Source organism: Podarcis pityusensis (assembly GCF_964106645.2).
Source record: "Podarcis pityusensis genome assembly, chromosome: 17".
NCBI lineage: Eukaryota > Metazoa > Chordata > Lepidosauria > Squamata > Lacertidae > Podarcis > Podarcis pityusensis.
This window is the reverse complement of record NC_138042.1, coordinates 33,129,676-33,154,449: the sequence shown is the minus strand read 5'-3', so window position 1 is coordinate 33,154,449 and position 24,774 is coordinate 33,129,676. Positions and strand designations below refer to the sequence as shown.

Here is a 24,774-nt window from a genome sequence, read left to right as displayed (position 1 = left end):
TTCCACCAGCACCACCAGGATGTCTGGACACCCCCCACCCCGCCAGAAAATCCAAGAAGACTTGTCAAAACTAATTTTGCTTTTCTTGAAATTCATCAGAAGATTCGCCCTGAAGAAGAATGTCCAAATTCACTTTGAATTTCCCTATAGCGAAAATCCCTTCTGGCAACCTGAAGATATGTGGACCCTCCATCCCATCATGCTGCAGGAAATTTATCAAGGACTTTTTGGTTTCACCTAAAATTTCTCAGACGTTTTTGGCTGGGCAAAAAAGACTCTCCAGATTTGTTTCGAATGTTGCTTTCGGCAAAACCGGGTGACAACCTGGGGACGTGTGAAACCCTTTGGTTTCCCTCAGAATTCCCTTAATATTTTATCCAAGGAGGAGCTCCCACATTTGCTCTCAAATTTCGCTTTCAGTGAATTTCAGGAAAATGTCGGCGGCAGCCACTCTAACCACCACTTGTGCTTGTGCCGGCTGCTGGTTCTTGCAACCAGTTGTTAGAAGAGAATCAGTCTTGGATTTCCACTTAAGTATATGTTAAGAATCCAACTAGTCAATTGGGATTCCTATTTCTCCAAACACAGGTTAGTAGAATACCAATCATTGGCAGCAGAGGACTGCTAGTTGGTCTGGCAAATCAAAACTCATACTGTACCCCCACCCATATTTTCCCCCTTCTCTCTCAGCTTCCTTCTCCCTCCCTCTAGCTGTGCCATTCTGCCATTCTCCCCTGCCCCCTTCCTTTCCCCATCGGTCCACGGTTGCCACCCCCTTCCTCCCCATCACAGCATCTTTCGTTATGGTTCCATCCTCTTCCCAGCCAACCCACATTGCTCCTCCCCTCCTCCTGATTGGCAGGCACGCAGTAGCCGAGGAGGAGGAAGAGTAAAGGAAAGTGGGTCATTGTCTCTGGGTACAGGCATGAGCTGTGCCCAGCTGAACTGTACTGGCAGCCTGACACCATGCCAAGCAACGAAGAAGCGGGCAGGGAGAGACCCAGACAGACCAGAAGGGAAGCTCTAGCCAGCCTTGACTTAATGGGAAGAGGCAGCTCTCCGTGCCCCCCTGAGGAAATGCAGCTCCAGCCTCAACTTTGCAAGGGCTCAGCTTGTACTTCTGCCTAGCTTTGTGCTTTTCCAGTGGTCAGTGCGACAGCGAGGCATCTGTTTTGCTGTACTAAGAGCTCAAAAACATGTCTTGATGGATCAGACCCAGGTCCATCTTGTCCACCGTTCTGTTTCCAGCAAGAGATATCCAGATGGATTTGGAAGTTCACAAGCTGGGCAAGAAAGAAATGGCCCTCCACTGTGCCCCCACCCTTTGACTACTGGATATTTTGCTTAGCAACTTCAGAGATCCCGCCTGGCATTGCCCACAAACCTTCATGCATTTCCTTGTTACCGTAAGGTAAGCATGGGGCACTTTTGGCTTTCCAGCTGTCACTGAACTACAATTCCCACCAGCCCCAGCAAGCATGGCCAATAGCCAGGGGTGATGGAGTTGTAGTTTAGCAACATCTGGAGGGCCAAAGATTTCCCACACCTGGTCATAAGGGCTAGTAACTTGCATTTTAAATAAAGAAATAACAGATTCCTTGTATTTCCCAAATGAAAATGGCACACAGTGATTCTGGGCTGAGAGAAGGGAGACCTTCAGTTATGGGCAACCACTGAGGATTGTTGCAATGACTTCCTTTGTGGCATGTGCTTGGCATGCAGCTGGAATAAGTGAGGCTTCTGTCTGAAGCAGGGGAGAAGGGGGCCTTTGCAGCACATAGAGATTAAGCTCTTTAGGACTTTAAAAGCCACAGCTATCATTTTTGAATTATGCCCAGAAAGCTGTAGGGACCCAGTGTAGAGAATGCATTTTTAAACACAGTGTTTGACTGTTCCTATGCCAGCAATTTTCAGCATGGGTGCAATATTTAAGTGTCAGCTCCCTCTTTCTTTTCCGCCCTCTGGTGTTGTCCCTTAAATGTTTAGGCCCAAAGGGTTGGTTTTGTGAGGTAAGGGGTATTTCAGGGCAGCTGTATTTCTTTCCTTTTGGTCCACGGCCTCTGTGGACATGCTGAGACCTTCTGCCTCCGGTGCTGTCAATCTGGCCTTCTTTGACCGAGGTGGGAGATGAAAACGTAAGTTGCTCGAAATTTTAGGTCACGGTGATTTCTCTCCAATTATATTTTCATTAGGAAGGTGGAGGAGGCTTGAACATCTGTGTAACACATTTAATCTCTGCAAATCGGCTTTACATGCACTATGATTTTATTTTGCTATTTTGCTTCTTATCTAGCTAGCAGGAGCAACAGAAATACGGGTTTCCACCCAATGGATTTCTTTCTTTTTGGGGGGGGGGTAAATGCAGCTGGGGGAAATCCCTGGAGAATCCTGATTATTTCAGACCTGTTTGACAACAGAAAATCAGCTATGGTTCAGTGTTTTCATGGACTGTTGGCTGTACCAGAGTTTTTTTGGGGGGTGGTATCCTCTGAGGCTTGGTTTGGTTTGGTGTTTTTCACCAAATCCACAGTCACACAAGATGCCCTGGAGCATGCATGGCAGCTTCCTAGCATCCCTGGGAGTGCTACATCCCACTTTATGTGCCTATTCAAAGACTTACGGTGATGTGGAGGGCTGGTGAAAAATGTTGATACCAAGCTATGGCGGATGCCTCAGACCATATGGGGTAGGAGTCTGGCTTGGCTGAGGTATTCTTCTGGCCACACAAATTCCCCACTCTTAGCGTCCATTTTCACCCCATTCCTTTTTTGGGCCTGCTCCAGAAAACCCAGCACTAAATTTGTCCCACGAGTCAGCATTTTCTGCCTCACTCTCCTGTATTCTTAATGTTGCCCTACAGCTTTCCTTTGAAGCTCTGCATTTGGGAATATTTCTGTGTAGGAGAGAAAGAGACGAGAATTACAAAGGCCCAATTAACTGAGAGGGAGGATTCTTCCACGATGAGTTGAGGAACTGCTGCATATACTGAGTTTTATCGAAAGCAACACTAAATTAGTAATTGCATGAGTAGAACAGCTTCCACAATGAAACTTCCTCTCTCTCCCCTCCTCGCTGTGCCCCAGAGGGGTGAGGGGACACCCAGAGAAATTGAGGAGGACACAGAGGGAGGCAAGGGAGATGAAATTCCATTTTGCTAGCAGAAATCAATCCACTCACGCAGTGACTTTGTAGATACAACCCATAGTTAGCCAAAGGTAACTATGAACTGCTTCCCCTGAAAAAACCTTGCGTGATGGGCACTAAGAAAAAAATCTATATATACAAACAGATATATACAAGTTTGCGCTGAGGCGTGGACTTGCAGACACACAGAAAATCCTTGTTTTTCCAAATGCTATAGGTGTATTTTCTATGGCTGTCACTCAATTAAAAACCTTAACTGATTAATTGTGTGTTTTAATCAATTAGATCTGCATAAAGGTTACATTTTTTTAAAAAAAATCACTCTGAAAAGAAGAGCATACTACTTTCATTTTTTGTTGATCTGTCATTGAAGATTCTAATTTATCACACAGTCCCCCCATGATAGAGAATGTGGAGCGTACACCTATCAGAGGTTGTCAGTTGTGTATATTTCTAGCAGACTTTTGTGTTAAAGGCTTTATGTAGACTTTTATTAAAAACAAATGAACTGGGAGCAACTTTTTATTTATCAAAAGTGTCTTAATTAATCTAGTTAATTCATTGCCTAACGTTTACAGTTTGAATAATGACTGAAGTAGCCTCCAGTCCCTAGATACACGAAGGACATGCACTCTTTCTGTTTCCTCTGGGCAAAACTGGACATCATAATCAACCCAGGGCTGCCACTGTAAACACCAGTTCCATGTTTCCCCAGGCATCTGGTTGGTCACACTAAGGATGCTGAATGAGATGAGCCATTGATTGACCTGATCCACCAGGTGCTTCGTATGTGCTCATTTCCTTCTTTCCTTTTTCTACAATGAGAATTACTTGTATCCTCATGTACGGTAATTATAGAATCATAGGCTTGTAGAATTGGAAGGGACCTTGAGGGTCATCAAATCCAATCCCCTTTAATGCAGAAATCTCAGCTAAAGCATCCATGACAGATGGCCATCCAACCTCTGCTTAAAAACCTCCCAGGAAGGAGAGTCCACCACTTTCCAACGGAGTCCATTCCACTTTCGAACAGCTTTTACCATCAGAAAGTTCCTCCTGATGTTCAATCGGAATCTCCTCCCTTGTAGCCACTGGTTTGGGTCCTACCTTCCCGAGAAGCAGAAAACAAGCTTGCTCCATCCATCTGCTATTTATTTCTCCATCCCCTGCCCCAGTCCTCCTTATTGGCTGTCAGTCACTGATGTGGGTGGAGAAGTACTTAAGTCGAATGCCAGATAAGTTGTTCTGTGCACTGGATTAGAGAGGAGGGTGAACTTCAGATGGGGCTGCCATTTTTGGAGGCATCCCTGTGTTTCTTACAACTGGGTCTTCCCTTGTTGCTATCCAGAGCCCTTCTCATTCTCCCACCTCCTTCTGCCTACTCTAAGCTGCTATTACTAGATTCTCCCACTCCCTTCCAAACATAACCATACTTAGAGCTAGCAGGCATATGAATTTGCCCTACTTTCCCTCATTCCCACTAGTCTTCATTAGATGTTGAGAACTGCATCTGAAAATTGGAGGAAAGAAGAAAAACAAGCCAGGCTGGAGGGCAGAGTTACTTCCGTCAGCCAAGCACCCCAAGTGGGGCACATTGATGCAGGTCTTTCTCATGTGTAGCGCCATTCAGAGCAGAAAGTCTTTGGGCTGGCAACTTGAAAACACAGCCGCATGCACACCGGCCTTAAGTAAAGTGATATAAAACAAGTGCTATTTTTCATTTATTATCAGTTTAAGCATTTGTTAGCTGCCTTCTGCCCGGTGTACTTGGGACAATGGGAAGAAAATGCAAGGTAGAAACTTGTAAAACCTGTTTATACCAACACAGGGCAAAGCCATTCTAATCTGGTCATTGAAAGGCTGGTGCTGTTTAAAGGTCAGCCGGAGTCTTAACTGGGAAGGGTTAGGAAACAGACCTTTGAACCACAGGTAGAAAAGTGGGGTCCAAGATAGTCCTAATTATGGGCCTGGAAAAACTGGATTCTGAGACCTGCAATGACCATGCCAGTTAAGCACACTTGTGCATGTTTAAATAATGTATGTCCCCCCCGTAGCTTTGGGGTGCAGTGAAAATTCTGTTGAGCCCCCCCCCCATTTAGCTTTGGCAAGTTGTGGCCCACAGATACATACGGAAAGGCTGTATGGATTCATTTTGCCCACTTGCCTCCAGGAGCGATGCTCAAAGCTCAAGCTTTTAAATTTGCTGACGCTGTATGGGGTGAAGCAGCCGCAGCTCCCAAACAGCCAGAAGGAGCCTCAGCTGCCTCCCCTCCTATGTTTAAATGCAAATGATCTCCAGGTGGCAAGCCTAGATGTGGATTTTTCTTCCCCTGGAAGAGAGGAGGAGGCTAGTTCCTCTTCCCTTAGGAGACCCAAAGCGACAGCATCATACAGATCCCTTACCTGTGGAATGTCGGGAGGCAGGAGAGGTGGGCGGCTCCTCTAGACAAGAGAGAGTTTCTTGCATGATGTAGGCAGGTGAAAAGAAGTCTTAGACGATGCATTGAGGATGAAAGATAGTCTGCTCATTTATTTGTCTGCAAGACTATGGGCGGCGGGAGGACCTGAGGGTTGAATTCTATACAGCAATCCTTTGTCTGGCTTGCTATGCCAGGAGCTGGGTGGGAACTGTACTCTGCCCACTTGTAAGTCCTTGAAGGGGAATCACGGCTGCAACAAAAACAAGCCCAGGCATGCATATTGAGTTCTGGTGGATGCAGTTGTGTGTGTGTGTGTGTGTGTGTGTGTGTGTGTGTAGATTTTTGTCCACAGAGGTGATTACTCTCCTGCAATGGGGTGGCGTATGGAGAGCAGAGCCGTGCTTTCATCTTAAGCACCGTTCTTCATCTGTTTAGGAGTGCCTAGAGGGAAAGGCAGCTGCTCTTTCCTTGGCATTTTGCATTATCACATGCAACATCATTGCTGCCTCTACCACCTCCTTCCAGACCATCACGGCCTGTTTTCTGAGCTTCAGGAAGGATGCACCAGCACAGTACTTCTTCAGCCATTCTGAGCTTACTAAAATAGATGTGTACCTATATCTTCAGATATAAGTTGCCTCCTGTGCTCTCATCGGTTTAAGACCATGTTTCCCAAACTTGGGTCTCCAGCTGTTTTCAGACTATGATTCCCATCATCCCTGGCCACTGATCTTGCTAGCTAGGGATGATGGGAGTTGTAGTCCAAAAACAGCTGGAGACCCAAGTTTGGGCAATACTGGTTTTTAGGGCTTGCAACTACCTAGAACCCTACCAGGAAGTATTGGCTTAGGTGCCAAAGGGTTTTCTTCTTCATCATGGTTGTCAAATCAATGTAGAATCAAGCCTACATATTATTTAAATCAGGGGTGGCCAACTGGCAATCTGCTCACAATTTTATCTGGTGCCTCACATTCCTATCAAAAGTGTTCTCAGGTTGCAATAAATAGAGGTCTCACATTTTAATGTTACATCTCACTTTTGGAATATGTTTATAATATGCAAATGCACGTATGGCTGGTAGTTTGTTTTGAGAACAATATTGATCAGAGTTGGGCCATCTTGGATCTTTCAAAGTGGTCTCTCTCACTATGGTATTGTCTGGAGCATTGCATGATGAGAGTCAAATGACTTGACTCTCTACCTTAATGGCGCTCAGGGAGTTTGTGGGGGTTTTTTTGGAGTGCAGTTCTCCCCTTCATTAATAGGGTCGGGGTCTGAAACACATATATTGCAGGTATGCATGTGTGGGAGAGAAATCTGATTTGGGCTACATTCTGACAGCACTTTCCGGTTTTCTTTTTTGTCAAATCTTTTTTATTAAGTTTTACATTGCAAATTTAAATTCAAACAGTCAGAGGATTCAGGGGAGTCCTAAATGATGATGTTGATGTTTAATGTTCACTTTCCAGTTTTCTTGATGTTCCCTTACTGATAATTTTTTGTATTTTATGTGATCTACCGCATGGCATAAATGTCACTTCTGGAAGTCTAGTGGAACTTAAGTGCTCATTTCTGGTTTAGTTGTTTTCAGAAAAAAATCTGTTTGCAACCCAGTTAACCTGGAAAATAGTGGGATGTAATTTGGGGCAGTATCCTGGCATACAGTTCTCTCCTGCCATTTTCATGGGTGAATCATGGGGGGACAGAAGCACACATGCACATAAAGAAGGGGGCAACATCTCTGATTATGTCTGCTGGGAAAGTCTACAATACAAACTGTCAAATGGAGTTGTCACCCCAAAATTCCCCCTTACAGCTATCCATTTGTCATTAGGATAGGACCCTCGTACCTACGGGACTGCCTCTCCCGGTATGCCCCACAGAGAGCCTCAAGGTCCATAAATAGCACACCCTAGTGGTCCCGGGCCCTAAGGAAGTTAGATTAGCTTCAACCAGAGCCAGGGACTTTTCAACACTGGCTGCGACCTGGTGGAACCCTCTGCCTCATGAGACCAGGGCCCTGCAGGATCTGATTTCTTTCCGCAGGGCCTGTAAGACAGAGTTGTTCCGCCTGGCCTTCGGCTTAGAGCCAATTTGATTCCCTCCCCCTCTTTCTTTTTTCTTTTTCCTTTTTCCTTTCACCTGTGATGAGGCTGCATTTTAATATTTTAATGTTTCAATATTTTAATGTTGTATTTTAATCTTGTTTTTAAGTTGTATTTCATTCAACTTGTTTTTATTATTGCTTGTTAGCCGCCCTGAGCCCAGCCTTGGCTGGGGAGGGCAGGGAATAAATAAAAATTATTATTATTATTAGCCAGAGTTCCAAGACCTGTCTTTGCCCCTACTCACAGAGAGTCCTGCTGACTTCAGCAGGTGAAATGTGAAACGTGTGGATATAAGGACCAGGGGGGAAATAAATGGAAGAAAGCTGTGGTGAATTTAAACGTACAGGTGGAGTCTCCAGGTTGCCAAGTAACAAATGGTTCACTTAAATTTTGACCAGTAGATTGACTTGCTTCCTGAATTCAGACAATTATATAATTCCAGTCTAGCACTAATGGAAAAAAAAATGTGTGTGAAACAATACTGGAATCAGCAGGAATGAATAGCACTTACTGAGTACTTATTTTAGCAGCCTTCCCTAACCAGGTGCCCTCTAGGTGTTTTGACCTCATCCTTGATCATTGGCCATGCAGGTTGGTGCTGATGAGAGTTGTACTTCGAAACACCAAATTGGAGAGGCCTGATTCATAGGGTCACTTTTCCCAGCAGAGCTGCCCTTTTATGGGCAGCCCTTGCATAGAATTCTAAAGACCTCCTGACCTCCAGTAGCATAATGCTTTTATAAGATACAGTTAAAAGCAGCAAATTAGCTAGCTTCTGTGAAACTCAAAATACAGCTTGTGAGTTGGTTAGTTCTAATAAATATATTGCTCTGTTGCTGCTGCATGGCTTATTCCTGACCTCATTCAGTTTACCGCTATTGAAATAACACTTTAAAAATTTGGATTAATATTAACAAGTTTCATTCAGCCGCTAATGGCCCAATTAAGGAGGATTTTCACTTTAGCTGCTTCCAGTGGGCAGTCCAGTAATAGGCACCATATTTGGATCAATTGGCTTTGGAGAGTAACTACAGATCGGCAAATTAGTCAGTTTCCAGGCTAATGCTGCTTTCAGATGTTTCCATCCTTATGTTTGCTATTGAAACTTCATTGGCAGATCTGGGAAATGTGAAAAACATAACCGCACAATCCTAACCATGTCTCCTCACTAGTCCTGTTGAATTCGATAGTGCTTACTCTCAGGTAAATGGAGTTAGGATTGCCACTGAAATTGATCAGCATTATAAGTCCAGAAATGGCAGATCAGCTCACATCAAATTCTCAAGCATCCAAGAGGACCTAAGAATCCTAACGTTTCATAACCAGATGTGGTTGTGGAGACCAGAGACAGATGACAGTTCTATCCAATAGTTGAAGAAGGTTTCGTAGAGCTTTCATTCTCATTGAGTATCTATTCTTTTTGTCTCTAATGAAATAGGTATTATGGGCTTTTGAAGCACTACTTAATATGCAAACAATGGGCACAAAGATGATGAGAGCCCCCGCCATGGGCAACGATGTCAGTTTCATGCCACCTTCAACTCACTCTCACTGAAATAACATGAATCTGACCCCAACCTTAGAGAAGTTGTGGAGGATCCATTATCAGATATATCAGGAATGAGGAACCACACATGTTCTGTCATATTCCACATGTTGTTGACCTCTAACACCCATTAATCATGACCACTGCTCATGTTGGCTGGGGCTGATGGGACCTGGAGTCCAATAACATATGGAGGACCATAGGTTCTTCACGCTTGGCATATGGTATGAAAAGGGAGGAAGACATTTGTATGTCCCACTGCCAATTGACACAGGTAGGGTATTGCTGAATCTAGTACAGTTGTTTCCTACTTTCCTGTCTCTTTAGTGAGGTGACATCAGTAAAAATGGTCACTAAGAATCTAAGGTCAAAAATCCGTCAATTAGTGATCACTGAAGGAGCACTTGCTCCCTTACTTCTCTCCTCATGCCAAGATCTGTAGAAAAGGCCCCTTTACTCATGGAAACATGGACCTTTTCTGTCATGATTGCTCATCTTTGGAACTTTACGCTACGGCTATATGAAACTTCCATCTTAGGAAGAACTTCCTAAGAACACAGGGAGAAAAATCTGCTTCACTCCCAGATGTCTTTAGATATTTATAAGTTTCCAAAGTTTGAGAGCTTGTGCAAGCAAATCATGTCCTCCCTCCCCTTGAGTGATTGACACTCCCCAGAGAGGCCTAACCCCTTGGCTGATTCTGTCCCACCTTCTAGAAATGTTTGTTGACTTTCATGTCTATGAAGAGGTAATTAAGGTTGGCCTTATTGTACTGTTTGTTTAGTCTTGGTCTACTGGATTTTAACATTCCAAGTGTTCCCCACCACCACCATCACCACCACCAGTTTTATCAAGGCTGCAATATTTACTATGTAATCCTAGGCATGTTTACTCAGAAGCAAGTCCTATTGTGTCCTGTGGCATTTACTCCCAAGTAAACATGTTTAGGCTTAAGAAGCCTCACAGCTCAATCCTAACAATGTCTATTCAAAAGTAAGTCCTGTAGAATCCAATGTTCTTACTCTTGGGTAAATGGGATTAGCTTTGCAACCATAGTACAGTGGTACCTCGCAAGACGAATGCCTCGCAAGACGAAAAACTTGCAAGACGAAAGAGTTTTTGGTTTTTTTAGTTGCTTCGCGAGACGAATTTCCCTATGGGCTTGCTTCGCAAGACGGAAACGTCTTGCAAGTTTGTTTCCTTTTTCTTAAAACCGTTACAGTAATACAGGGTTCATTGCTTGAAGAGGTGCAGTTGCGACTTGACTTCGAGGAGCAACTCATAGCACGCGGTGTGGTAGCCTTTTTTGAGGTTTTTGAAGATTTTTTTGAAAAAATGGAAACTGTGCTTCGCAAGACGAAAAAACTCGCAAGACGAAAAAACTCGCAGAACGAATTAATTTCGTCTTGCGAGGCACCACTGAAAACATAATTAAACTGATAAAACAGTCCATTGCATGAGTTGACATATTCTGTGACAACAGCAGTCTATAACTCTAACACCCTTTCTGCTCCAAAAAAACAGATCCTACTCATGGACAATTCAACTTAATAGTTTAATAGCAGTTGAAAGTCCCCAACTATCTGACATTCTTCATCCACCACCTTTAGTTATTCGCAATTCGCTGTTTCTTCTGGGCCTAATATTGTGGCTAACACTAACTATGACTAATTTCACAAAGCCATCCTTAGAAGCCACTTCTTGGAGTTGACTCAACTGAAATTAATCATAGTTAGTGTGAGTGACAGTTTGTTGCTGTAGACAATCCAAAAAAATCAGGGTAACCAAAAGCAAAGCAAACACTTCCAAACTTCCCCCGACCAGAGGAGAGCCTGAGGCTTATTGTAGCTTGTTCCTGCACATGCATGTCTGCTAAACCAGATGTCCTTTTTGCCATGGAGAACCACATGTGTTGGTGGGAAGCAACTCATGCCAGTGGCCAAAGCCAGCTATGGGCAGAGCCAATAACACACATATGCCAGGGTGAGTAAATTTGGTTTCTCTAATATTACCATTTTGCCAATCTTAAGTTCTTCACATTTCCAGTTTACAAAGCAAAATTGTTGTTTAAAGTCGGCATGAAAATTCATCAGTATTTTAGTATGAAAGTCTCCTAATAAAAAAAAAGTTTGGGATGCAGTTTTGTCTAATATACACATTTCCCCAAAGCAATATTCCCTAATGCAATGCACTTTATATACTAATTTAAGTATATATGCACACTTTAGAGTAGCATGTGCATTTTTCTACACATTACCTAGCTGGAGAACTGCATTGCAAAATTCAGAGAAAATTGAACTTTGAAGGCTAGCTGTGCTTCACTTCACATATTGTTTTGAAAAGTGCAAATTTGATAAGTAAACCTTGAAATGTGAACTGAACGGACTTTTTCTCCTATTCCTAGCACACACTCCTACACACAGAGACTTCATTGTGATGGGGAAGAAGGCACAAGGGAGAGTCATCCCTCCACGCCCATTCCTCCCCATCACATCCATACTCTCCCCAGCCTGCAAACCAGCTGTTTGAGTATTACTCTCCACATGCCTTCCTCCCAGCTGTTTGGTGGGCTGAGAGAAACATGATTTCCATGGGGAGGAAACTGCACTGGTGTGACTCCGATCACAATTGTGCTTCCCCTCAGGCAGAGAATGTAATTGGTGGTGGGCACCCAGTTGGGCCATGGGCTGCTCACATGTGCGCTAAGCCATGTTTTAGTGTGACATGTAAACACTGCCTGTGTGTGTGTGTGTGTGTGTGTGTGATGCTCTTCTGGAGAAAATTATACATCATTGTCCTGGGACTCTTCCGTGATGTGCCATCTGGGCGCATGGGAGGCAGCTGTTTGGTTGTGCTGTAAATTGCCATCTTAATAGGGCACAGCATTTGTGAAGCATTTCTAGCTGCTGACTCTAGAAAAATGTTTTCCTTTGCGTTCCTGTTCTTCCAGTCTTTTCTCCTTCTCCTCAATCGTGTTCCCGTTATGAAAAAAAGTATGCAGCAGTTAAGAAAAAAAAAAGATGAAAGCTTGATCTTTTTGCCTGAAGCAACGTTTGCAAAACTGACTTTGTTTTGGCATGAGGGAAATTAACCCCATCTTAAAAGTGTGAGATATTGAAGATACCTTGCAAAGTTAAAACCTTTTTTCTGCCTGTAAATCACCCTGAGATTCTGAACTCCGATGCATATTCCGAATCCCCTTGAGCAAAACCAATGACAGCTTCTGACAGCACAATTAATGTATTTACCGCTGATATTTTTGAATTCTGGGGACTTCAGAATGTTGGTCCCATTGGTGATTTTCAGGAATGGCTAGATTTGGTTTCCTTTCACCCTAAAACATTGCATTTAGCAAAAACTAATTAATTATTATTTTTTTAAGAACAAAAAAGCAACATCATATAGTGATGAAGGGAAATCTGCCCCACAAAATCTAAGTTCTAGGCTGTGCAGTCTTACAGGCACTAACCTCATCTGATCACAGTCAGTAGGACTTACACCTGAGGAAATTGGTAGAAATTCAGCTTGAACCTTGTTCCCAGAAACCAGAAGAATGAACGCAGAAGTAAGGATTGTGGACTTACCTTGGAAGGCACAACTATTAGAGGGAGAATTTATTGCACATTAGATAAATATTTAACATTGCATAATCTTTTCCTGCATCTTACTTATTTTAGGACGTGGTGATGTTCAATCCTGCATGTGCACAGCATATGCAGATGTGGATGGATTATAGGTGTGCCATGGGATACTTATTGTCAGAAAGGAATGGGATGCTCTCTCAGTGTAGGGCTGGGTTTCCCAAACTTGGGTCTCCAGCTGTAGTTGGACTATAGTTCCCATCATCCTTGACCACTGATCCTGTAAGCTAGGGATGATGAGAGTTGTAGTCCAACAACAGCTGGCGTTTGGGAAACCCTGGTGCAGGTTGTTTCAGGTTGCTGAACTTGCAACAGTGTCCCTACTTACGGAAAGACATATGCACAAGCAAGCATACAGGTAGAGACTTCTGGTGATTAGTTAAAGCTGTGTTTGCCTTATGGGCTACATTGCTGAGGAATACAGTGCACAGCTCCCCATGTTTCTGGCATGGATGTATATCCTGGTTTGGAAGACATGAGTCAGCTTTCAGGTTACATATTAAAATTACCTACGTGAGCTTGCTGGGAACAAACAATAAACCCAGAGGAGACTAGCTTTCAAATAAAGAGGAGATGTGTTCTTCAGCAAAAAGCCTGAACAATACATTCTGCTGATGGGTATCTTTACATTTTAATAGGACGATGAAGTGAAAGTGTTTCAAAACTATTTAAATAGCTGAAAAACTAGTTTTGCCTAGCTTCACATTGCTTCTCTCCGAATGCACCTTAGCTCAGTACTTGACCTAAGGAAAGAAAGCTCTTTTAAAAAACGTCATCACAATCAGCTTCACAAGAGCAGCCAGGAGAGTCCCTCTTTCTCAAACTGTATCCTCTGTTAAAGCAAACTTTGGTTATGCAGACAATAGGATATTGTGTGTTTGACAGAAACTCCAGCTTCCACTTTTTCCGACAGAGAAAACTAACTAGGAACTTCAGACTTCAAGTCATATGCAGGCCAGCCGTGTCAGGAGGCCATGTAGACATTTTAATACCAAATATAATAAGGATAAAGGGACACAGGTGGCGCTGTGGGTTAAACCACTGAGTCTTGGGCTTGCCAGTTGGAAGGTCGGCAGTTCGAATCCCCGCGACGGGGTGAGCTCCCGTTGCTCGGTCCCTGCTCCTGCCAACCTAGCAGTTCAAAAGCACGCCAGTGCAAGTAGATAAATAGGTACCGCTCCGGCGGGAAGGTAAACGGTGTTTCCATGCGCTGCTCTGGTTCGCCAGAAGCGGCTTAGTCATGCTGTACGCCGGCTCCCTCAGCCAATAAAGCGAGATGAGCGCCGCAACCCCAGAGTCGGTCACGACTGGACCAAATGGTCAGGGGTACCTTTACCTTTACCTATAATAGGGATATATGGTGAAGGACTGGAAGCCCAGATGTACAGTCCGCACAGATGATAATATTAAGTACCGGTAAGTAATATTAAGATAAATATTAAGGCATCCCTTATTGTCTACGTGCATTTATTCAGCATCATTTTTGTTCTTCCTTGTTTGCCTCACTTCGACAAGGTTTCCATTTTTGGAAGGAAGTCTCCTTCCCTCTAATAGCTTCCTTGACTTTATATATTAACTGTGACCTACCAGTTGAACATTGACAGGCTGGAGGTTCAGTTGGGCTCCCTGTGACCAATCCATTGGTAAGGTGAATTTTGTTTGCTGATAGGCTGGGAAACAGAAGGATGGTAGTTGACCTGCTTAGGTTTAATAGCTTAATCCCCTTTTCTCCCTCTTTTTTTAATCTTTAGCCTGCACCGTCGGCACCTTCAAAGCATCGGTGGGAGATGCACTGTGCAGTTCCTGCCCTGCTCACAGCTATTCTTCCACACCAGGCTCCAGTGAATGTGCTTGTCTGACCCGATACTACCGTTCGTCTTCAGACACCTCCGACACCCCCTGTACCAGTAAGTACCTGGGGGCGAGTGGGTTTGCTTTAAACCTTCTTTCCATTGGCCCCTGCTTCCTGAAATCCTCCCTTTAGCTCCTGGGCATTATCCCTCTGTCCTGACCCCAAATTTGTTCTGTTCTGGCTTTCTTCCCCTTAGCTCCTCTGTGCCCCTTTCCCATCTGTCCATGGCCTCAAGTCCTTCCTTGCTCCTGTCCAATTCTATTCAGGGCTATATTTCAATGGACATCCTTTGGGACTCACTCACTCCTTCACAGACATGGGAAACGTTTTTACAGAAGATGCAGTTGTGTGTGACCAAGAACAGTGGCTGATTCCTTATCCGAAAGCTGCTGGGATTTGCCCCTCCCCACACTGCTGTTTATCTGCCTCCTTTTAGGGAGGTATCTGGCAATGTTTGAGACACAGAATCATCCATGAAGGATTTTTCATTTTGAATGCCATGGTGCCTGTCCGTGGCAGAATGTATCGCAACTGATACTCAGGCTATATTGGAAACAGCCTTTCCTTCTGAATAACCAGAAGGATATGCTGCTTCTCTACATGGAGATTTCGCTTCATTTCATTATTGTGGCTACTAGAGGACCCTTTGGCCTAAATGCTAGATGCAGCCCCCTGCTTAATTTCATCTGATTCCAGGGCTATTTCTAGGAAGTCATCTCTCTCCATTGCCCCACCTGCCGACTCACCCATGAGAGGCCACCAAGGAGAGTAGCTGGTTGGGCATCACTGTTGGAAAATGCTCTTAGCTTCCTCCATCAGTGTCACCCATGTTCCCCAGTGGGGCTGGGCGATATCTGGTTTTCAACATCACAATATATCACTAGCTAAACATGACATTATATCGATATATCACAATATATGTCTGTGGTATAATGGAGGAGTAGATTTAATAAAAATATTAAATAAACTTCCATATAAAATGTTTAATATATTTTCAACCACTTTAAGAGTAGTTTAAGTGATTTACTAGTCAATTTGCATCTGCTTCCTCACTCAGAGGCCTAACTACAACCTGTGCATGCATAAGTCCCACTGAGTTCAACTAAACTTCTACTTTCCTGGGAGTAAGCCTCATTGAATTCAATAAGGCTTGCTTGTGAGTAGACATGCTTGCACTGCTTACCGAAAAACACCCTCCCCATCATTCTCACATAGTGCCCAACCTCCCATTTCAGCATAAGGCAGCAAGCTAAATCTTCTCCCCTTCATCCCCCCCCCCAGAAGCACCCCCTCCAAAGCCCTCATCCTACCAATCTTTCCCTTTTTATCAGAGGGAGGGCAAGCAAGCAAAAAGATACTCCTTTAAATAAAAAAAATTAACCCTTTTTAATATGGAGGAAAGCTATTTAGGGGGAACCAACAACATAAAGACCACCAGAAAATGAAAATAAAAACTCCCCCCCTCTTTTTTCCCACTGGTGGAGGTGAGTATGAGGGAAGAAAGAAGTGCTTTCCAGTTCCTTGTTTACTTTGCCTCTTTGATTATTAGCCATGGGGGGTTCCTCCTGGATTGTTAGCAGGCTCTGCAAAATTAGCTGAGCTCTAAGTGGAAAGATACTGGTGAAGCTGAAAGAGTTTGCTGGTTTCTGTGAGGGCTTATTGTTATTTCTTATCGGTTAGGAGGAAGGAGGGAGAGAGCCAACAAAGCTGGGGACAAGGTGCCTGCAAATTATCAGCAAATTATCAGCAAATTATCTGTAAAGTATTGGTTCAGCTGAGCTATCCCCTGGGAACTTGTCAAATCTCCACCTTTTGTTCACCGGTATATTGCCTTGTTGAAACACTTATCGCAATGTTATTTCAATACCGGTATAGCATAGCCCTATTCCCCAGCCTTCCTTTCCTGCTCTGGTGGAAATAAAAGGTGTGTCTTCACCCATATCTCTCTGTAGGAATAGTTGTAGTATTGGTCTGAAACGGTCCACTGCTGCATTTGTAGTTAGCTAAAAGGGGAAAGGCAGTTTTGAGGGGAAGAGGCTTATCACTAGCAGCAGAAGTTGCCCAGGAGGCTGCTGGCCAGGGCCCACAATTTTTTAGCACACCCCCCTCCACAAAATAATAATAATAATAATAATAATAATAATAATAATAATAATAATAATATCCTCACACTTGGAGAGTCTGCTTTGGCTAGACGCACCATAAAATTTTGTCCTAAGCAATTACAGTGGAACCTCGGTTGTCAAACATAATCCATTTTGGAAGACCATTCGACTTCTGAAATGTTCGACAACCGAAGTAAAATTGCAAGTTGGCAAAATCCATTGAAAAAATGGAGAAACGCACCTCGGAAGCCGTTCGACTTACGAGTTGCGTTCGAAAACAGAAGCATTCACTTCCAGGTTGTCGGCGTTCGAAAGCCGAAATGTTCAACTTCCACAGCGTTCGACAACCAAGGTTCTACTGTAGTATTAAGAAGTGTAAAGACTTTCCCCTTTATTTCTTGAAGTGCATTGTGAACCCTCTGAAACACTGCAGCTGCCTTTTTGCATTATTTTAAGGGGGGAGAGTTTCTCCTTAGTTCTCAGGGTCTCACTCTCTGCGTTCCTTGTAGGCACCCCATCTGCCCCTCGTGACCTCAGCTATGAGATCATTGGATCCAACGTCCTCCTGACCTGGCGCCTCCCAAGGGACCTGGGTGGCCGAAAGGATGTTTTCTTCAACGTCATCTGCAAGGTGTGCCCGACAGGCTCCCCAGGGCCTTGTGTTCGTTGCGGGGACAGCGTCCAGTTTGAGCCACGCCAGGTGGGGCTGACAGAGAGCCGGGTGCAAGTCTCCAACCTCCTGACCCGCGTGCAGTACACCTTTGAGATCCAGGCAGTCAACCTCGTGACAGAGCTCAGCCCAGATGCTCCACAGTTCACTGCCATCAATGTTAGCACCAGCCAGTCAGGTGAGGAGTGCTTTTGGGGGAGCCCCATTCTTTGCTTTGCCACCTCTGTTTTGTCTCCCTGGTCTTGTTTGGCGTTTCTGTTCAAGTAATGACTCAAACACCAAAGTGTATTGCCAGTATTTGCCCTTTAGAGTCTCACACCACCCTAAATTATTAGCATCATACTTCATATTCGTAAAGGACTTTCCATACATTATCTAGCTGTAATTCTTACAACACCTCCATAAGATAAGTCAGTGTTACCATATTGGCCTGAATATAAGCCACACCCAAATATTAGCCGCACCCTTAAAATTAATGGGGGGAAAAGTGAAAAAGACAGTACCTGGAAATCAGCCGCTCCTTTTAAATTCCGCAGTCACTCACACCTGTTCCATTTTACCGTATGTCTGTTTCAGTAGCGATATCACAAAAGCCAATTTTTGTAAGGTCGTGAATTTAAGCCGCATTTCAAGTTTTCACGGTTGGAATTGGGGGGGGGGTGAGGCTTATATTCAGGCCAATATGGTATTATCCCCCTCACAGTAGATGAGGGAGGCTGAGGATATGTAAGAACACGGTGGGTTGCCTAAGAGTATAAATTCATGGAAGAGGTAAGATTTGAACTGGGGGCTTTCAGATTCATAGCTCAGTCTCTTGCAGGGTTTTTTTTTGGGGGGGGGGGGAGATGCCCCAGTGCTTCCTCCATGAAAACTCGCTCCTTAATTCTGAATCAGAGCAAACAACAATCTGCAGGAAACCCAAATTGCCGTTTGTTCCAGTTCAGCATTGAAAAGTGGGTTTTTGAGGGGAAAGCAGAACAACAACAACAACAACAACAAGATGCTCAGATGTGAAACTGGGAAAGTGCAGCCATGTGCCTAGAAAGTGCAGGGCAAGAAAGATTTGTGCGCATGAGCCCTTCGTCTGGAGGGCCACAGGAGTTGGGTATGTTGACAGCCACATGGGTCAAAGGAGCAGATGTTTCACTGTGAGGCTTTGGCAGGGGGACCTCTGAGCATCAGGCTTGATGCAAAAATGAAGAGCAGTTTCTTGGATTCTGTGGCTGTCTCCAAACAGCAGCTTTTCCTACTCCTCATATAATGGCACAGTTCTAAAGCACATTGTAGGGAAATGTAGGGTTGCCGCAAATCTCTGTGATCTCCCGTTTCCCCAGCAAAAATAAAATAAGCATTTTTGCTTTCGTGGATGAATGTTATGAACATTTTTGTTGGAACCACAACAGCAGCTGATGTTAATGCAGTCTGTTGCACAGAGAAATCAGTTGCACGTGTGGTGTAAGCAGAGATTCTGGTCTACGTGATACGGTTGTCTGTGTTTTTGCATGTCAGATATGCATGAGTAAATCTTGAGATGCAAGCCACCCTACACACTTTTCGTGACTCTACAGTAAATTTGACTATTTATTGACAATTGTTACCAACACTTGACCATCACTATAAATAGAGTAGATTTGCTCTGCACTCACTGTGCATATCATAGGCCCAAATTTCTTCTCCTTTTTTTGAATGACAGTTTGATCTGTGTTAATACTAGCACTATATTATATATAACCTTTCTATCCTGTTCATTGCAATCATAATTCCAGGATAACAGTAAAATTATACTAGCAGCCTCATACTCAGTGTTGCTCAGGAACTGTAAGAAACCAAAACAGCAATAAAAACAACAACAGCAAACAGTGTAGTTTTAAAATAAGTGGTTAAAATCAGTGCAATTTTGAAAGTTTCAGTCTGGTATCCAGTTGTATTCAAAGACAGACAAAAACCTCCTTGATCTCAGGAAACTTCATACAAAATTGCCGCAGTTTTGAACAGTTTGGCCTGCCATTTTTGTTCAAAATTGTGTCTGGTTGCATCCAAACAGCTGAAAAACTACTCGTTGATCTCAGGAAACATAATGCAAAATTGGGTTACGATGGCAGCAAACAAGCAACTTTCCTAAATACACATAAAAGCAACATCACAAAACAAAGTGAGATAAATTACAGTCAACAAACATCCAATCTGACCTCCAGCAAAGGCTCTGAACAAGGAACCAGGTATTTTAGCTGGTGCTGGAAATTCAGTCATATCTCAGGGGAGGGAGTTCCAAAGCTGGAGTGCCACCACCAGAAAGGCTCTCCCCCACCAAACAAACCTCAGTTTAACAGGTGGCTACACCAAGCAAGCCAGTCTTGATACAGAAGATGAGCTATTTCTTCTCACAGGTAACCAGGTCCCACGTTCTTTAGAGTTTTATATACCATCACCAGCATGAGGAAAACAATAAATTCTCCGCATTTTGCTATTTGGTCACGAGTATATCAAACAATGGGCCTTTAAACCTTGCAGAGTATGTGAAATGGTGTTACTGGACTGTGGCTACAGTATAAAGCAAGGACAGGAATTGTAATTCCATCGGCAGTTTTGAATGGGGACTATAATGCCCCTTTAAGCCTATTTCGGATATGATTATACAAGTAGTCCATTACCGTGGTTGGGATCCCTTTTAGAACAAACAAACAAACAAAACCCCAGAACAATTGCACCCCTGCTGTAGCAGCTGACTGGCAAACATGCTGTGCCTGCATTCAGGAAGGTATAAATATCTACGAAAACAACAGGGCAGGTTTTGCACATTCCTAGGAGGAAAATACTGCAAGGAAGAAACATTATTAGAAGAGGATGTGTCAGGTGGTCCCCTCCATCTCCTGCTCACCGCTGTTGTTTTGCCTGACCCTCTGCTACCTTTCAGTTCCTCTTCCCTTTCAACTTCCTCCTTTACCTTTTCTGTGTCACACTTGCTCTCTTCCTTCTCCCAGCTGCCTTTTGTCTTGTCTCTTCCTTTCCGCGCACCTTTTCACTTCCCATCAGCTTCTGTCCTTGGCAGCCCATATTTCACGGCCTTTTAAAACAAACGTTGCAACGATGCACCGGCCTGTCTGTCTCCAAAGGGAAAGCATATGAGAGGTTGACAAAAGGTAAAAACTATGTGAATCGCTAGTCTGAACCGCAGAAACACAGGCAGTCTCTAGGTCTGCGCAATGCCGGAAACCTTTATCAAAATGTCAGGGAGCCAAGTTGTTCCTGAATTTCAGTGGTGGGTGAAGCATTGGAAGCGGTAAAGCTGGATTTCAGGTGTCACCTGTATAGATAAAAGAAATTCAGTTGGTGAGGTGGAGACTTTCTCATCAAGGTTTGGAGGCTGGCTATCTAAAGATAAATATTGTGGGATACTTGTGGAATTCAAGGTTAGGTGGCAACCATTTTTAGACACATCCAGTTGATGCGTCATCACCAACGTGCAGGTCCTTTTGGACCTGGAAGAAGGCAGAACAGGGACATTCAACTGACACGCATGGGGGCCAGGAACAGAACCCCTACATGAAATGTATTTGCAAATTCTTGTATGAAATGACCAAATCTGCATTTTTTAAGGAACTTTGAAGCGGCCTTATATTATTCTGGGTCGGATCGTTCGTCCATCTAGCCAGGGGTACCAACAAGATTTTCTGAGCCCGGGTCACTGTACCTAGACTAAGTGCTTTCTGCTGCACTTACCAGAGAAGAAATAATTTTGCATACAATTTGCAAACAGTTTATGTCACGTGCAAATTTGTATCCACTGCTGTAGGTGCGGGTGTGGCGCTCTCAAAAATAAATCAAGTGTCACACACAAGTTATAAGGTGTCCAACAGACAGAATATCAGCAGGTGAAATTTTCCCCATAGTCCCATGCTACAAAAGGCTTGCTCTGTTTAATATCTGCCTGCCCCATATCTGTGGTTTTGGTCACCTCCTGCCTTGGTCCAACTCTCAGATGAGCATGCCTCACATTGCTGTTGTGAACATACAGAAGGAGATATAAAATGGCTGAAAAAGACGACAGGGCTTTTTTACTTACAGGCATCACATTTGTACTTTGTGGCATAGAATTTTGCCTCTTTTCACCAAAATTATGCATGTTTTGTCCCGTCCCCTAAAAAAAGAGAAAATAGTACACCCCCAAGGCTTCAACCAATCTTAACATGGACCGATTATTGTGTGTTTAGATGCACACATCCCAACTATAATCAAGTGAGCTTACTCCCAGGTTGGTGTGCACAACAGACCCTGTTATCATGAACTTCTCCGCCCCTTTCCCACAAGAAATCCCAGACTTCAATCCTGTACCCACTTACCTTGAGTTAAGGCCCATTGAACATAAAAAAAGATTACTTCTGAGTAGACATTCATACAGTTGAACTGTAAGTTAATTATCCATTACATTCTTTATGAGTGTCTGGTCCTTAGTGGAGATGCTTAAGCCTCTCTGCAAAATATTCAGTTTGCTGCTGTTGCCGCCACTGCCCTTCTTCTTCTTCCTCCACCTCCTCCTCCTCCTCCTCCTCCTCTTCTTCTTCTTCTTCTTCTTCTTCTTCTTCTTCTTCTTCTTCCTGTTCCCCCTCCTCCAGCAGTGAGGGAATTCTTTAATGGTAGATTCTGCAGAAAGTACCGTATTTTTCGTTCTATAAGACGCACCAGACCATAAGACGCACCTAGTTTTTGGAGGCGGAAAACAAGAAAAAAAATATTCTGAATCTCAGAAGCCAGAACAACAAGAGGGATCGCTGTGCAGCGAAAGCAGCGATCCCTCTTACTGTTCTGGCTTCTGGGATAGCTGTGCAGCCATAAGACGCACACACATTTTGCCTTACTTTTTAGGAGGGAAAAAGTGAGTCTTATAGAGCAAAAACAGAGAGTATCTGAGCTCAAATGTGCAGGGGATAAAGAGGCAGGGATTCCTGGTATCCAAGCAACTCACTTGTCAATCACAGCTCTGATTTCACTCGTTAGCTGAAAACACTGAAAGGCACCATTCTGCATTTCAAGTTTCAGCCAAGCTCAACTTCTGCACCCATTCTCGAACAGCATATGCGCAAAATCCTGGAATGTGATACCTGCCTTGAATACTGAGATAACCTTGGTGTGGATGTTCAGGATACCATAGCATATTTCAGGTTTTATCCGCCATTTGGCCCTTGTATCTGTTTTGCAAAGGGGGCCAAGGTGGGAGGCGGCAGCATTAAAAAGAAATGCAAAACGGATTGTAATGCAACATTCCCAGAGGCTGAGCCCCTTGAACGCTGTGCTTTGTGAGCAATAAATCCTAATGCTAACTTATTGATAAGAAGTTATGATAAACTTTAATAAATCGTAAGTCTATCACAAGGTAAACAAGAGTATTATTGGAGTGGAAAAAACAGTAGAGCACACAGGACTAGAGCTGTGGGTGGCCAAACCAGGAACCCAACCTGGAGTGCACATTCGCCATTCCGAGGTGGGTTCCTTCAGTCAGGAGTCTGAAAGTGGAGGTTCACCTGGAGATGGGGGTGGAGTTAGGTGCCTCTAATGAAACAGGTTCTGCTCTATTAACCAGATCTAGGAAGAAGTCCAGATTCCCAGCATGGAGGCCAACCCAGAGGCTGACGCTGCCCCTCTCATTTCCCTAAAGAGAACTCATGAGACTTGTTCACTAGGCTGGACCCCAGCCATGGCGTTCCAAATTCAAGCCCTCTCTGCCCTGACATGTCTTGCTGCTCTTGCTCGTCTCCAGTAATCCCATTTCCGGTCTTGTTTCTGGAGAAAATGAGCAGCTAGGCTGGTTTGGGCTGGGCTGGGGCTCCATGTCCTGCCAGCAGCAGAGCCATAATTGGATTCCTTGTGTCTCTTTCAAATTGTGGAAAAACAAAGATCCTCAGGGAGGCTACCTCAGGTCCCTTCAGCCGTACAAGAGAAGCAAATCACTCTCATGCAGCAAAGGGGTTTTGGGAGACCAGGAGTGCTGAAAGCCTCCCCATCAGAGTAGCGGTACCTATTGGGCAGCTATTGTGGTCAGGTCCTCCTTTGTCTGCTGTTTCCCCCCCTCCCCCCTCGTCCTCCTCCCCAAGATCATTAGGAGTGAGCTTGAGATGAGCTGACCTCGATTCGTAGTGACAGCTCACGCTAACTAGGCCTCTGTTGCTCCGTCACGTGGCCCCGTCTCACCCCCCGCCTCTATCTATTCGTCCCCCTTGGCAACTTTTCATTTTAGCTTAGATTTTTTTCTCCCCGATTACACATACATTTGGGAAGACTTGCCTGGGCTCAGAGAAAGGCAGGATAAAGGAGATGGGGACGGGGGGGGGGCGGGTTTAGACAGGAAGAGGAAACCCTTTCTGAATGAATGGCTGTGTCAGTCGTAAGGACACAAGGCAAGTCCTGCTGCATCACACCAAAGGGCCATGTAGTCTGGCAGGCTTACAATCGCAGCAGAGGGGGAAGAGACCTCCCCTGTTACTTGTCCTCAACATCTGGTATTTAGAGGCATGCTTGCTGCTTCTGAACATGGAGGTTTGATTTATGTACAATGGATAATGGACATTGATAGGCCCCTCTGTTTGTGTAGTTTTTAAAGCATCTAAATGGTTGCTGTTATATATTGTGTTTGTGAATTCCACGAGCTAGCTATTTTGTTGTGTGAAAGTGCTATTGTTTGGCCATCTCACACCTTTTGGGGGTCCCAAGTGCTAGAATTATGAGAGATGGGGAAAAATTATCTTTGTATTTTTTCCGCTGCACTGTTAACCATGGTATAGGGCTCTGTCATGCCCTGCCCCTGTTCCCTTGTTTTTTTAAATGAAAATGCCCCAAATGTTCTAGCCTTTACCTATAGGGAAGGTGCTCCAACATCTTGATTATTTTGGTTCTCAAACCCCACCCCCAGTTGTGTGTGTGTATCTTCTGTCTGTCTGTCTGTCTGTCACTCTCCCTCCCTTTGCTGCAGATCACTGCAGTCTGCAGAAGCGCTACTCCAAGTTCTAAAGATCTCAGAAGCCCATGTGTCAGGCCATATTCTGTGGAATCATAGAATTGTAGAACCCCCTGCAATGCAGGAATTTCAACATGACAGATGACCATTCAACCATTGCTTAGAAACCTCCAATGAAGGAGAGGCCACCACCTTCTGAGGGACTATGTTCCACTGTCAAACGGCTCTTGCTGTTGGAAATTTTTTTCTGATGTTTAGTCAGAATCGCCTTTCTTGTAACTTGAATCCATTGGTTCAAATCCAACCCTCCAGTGCTCCATCTTCCATATGGCAACCCTT

General features: G+C 44.2%; 1 protein-coding gene across 4 annotated transcripts in view; it reads left to right on the top strand.

The window, feature by feature from the left end:
- LOC308466137 (ephrin type-B receptor 5) overlaps window positions 1-24,774 on the top strand; it is a 162,112-nt gene that overhangs the window by 106,422 nt on the left and 30,916 nt on the right. For all 4 annotated transcript variants that reach the window (XM_080986722.1, XM_080986723.1, XM_080986720.1 and 1 more), the window contains 2 exons: window positions 14,611-14,766; window positions 17,326-17,664. In XM_080986722.1, coding sequence (XP_080842848.1) covers window positions 14,611-14,766; window positions 17,326-17,664 — 495 coding nt within the window. The remainder of the gene's footprint in view (window positions 1-14,610; window positions 14,767-17,325; window positions 17,665-24,774) is intronic.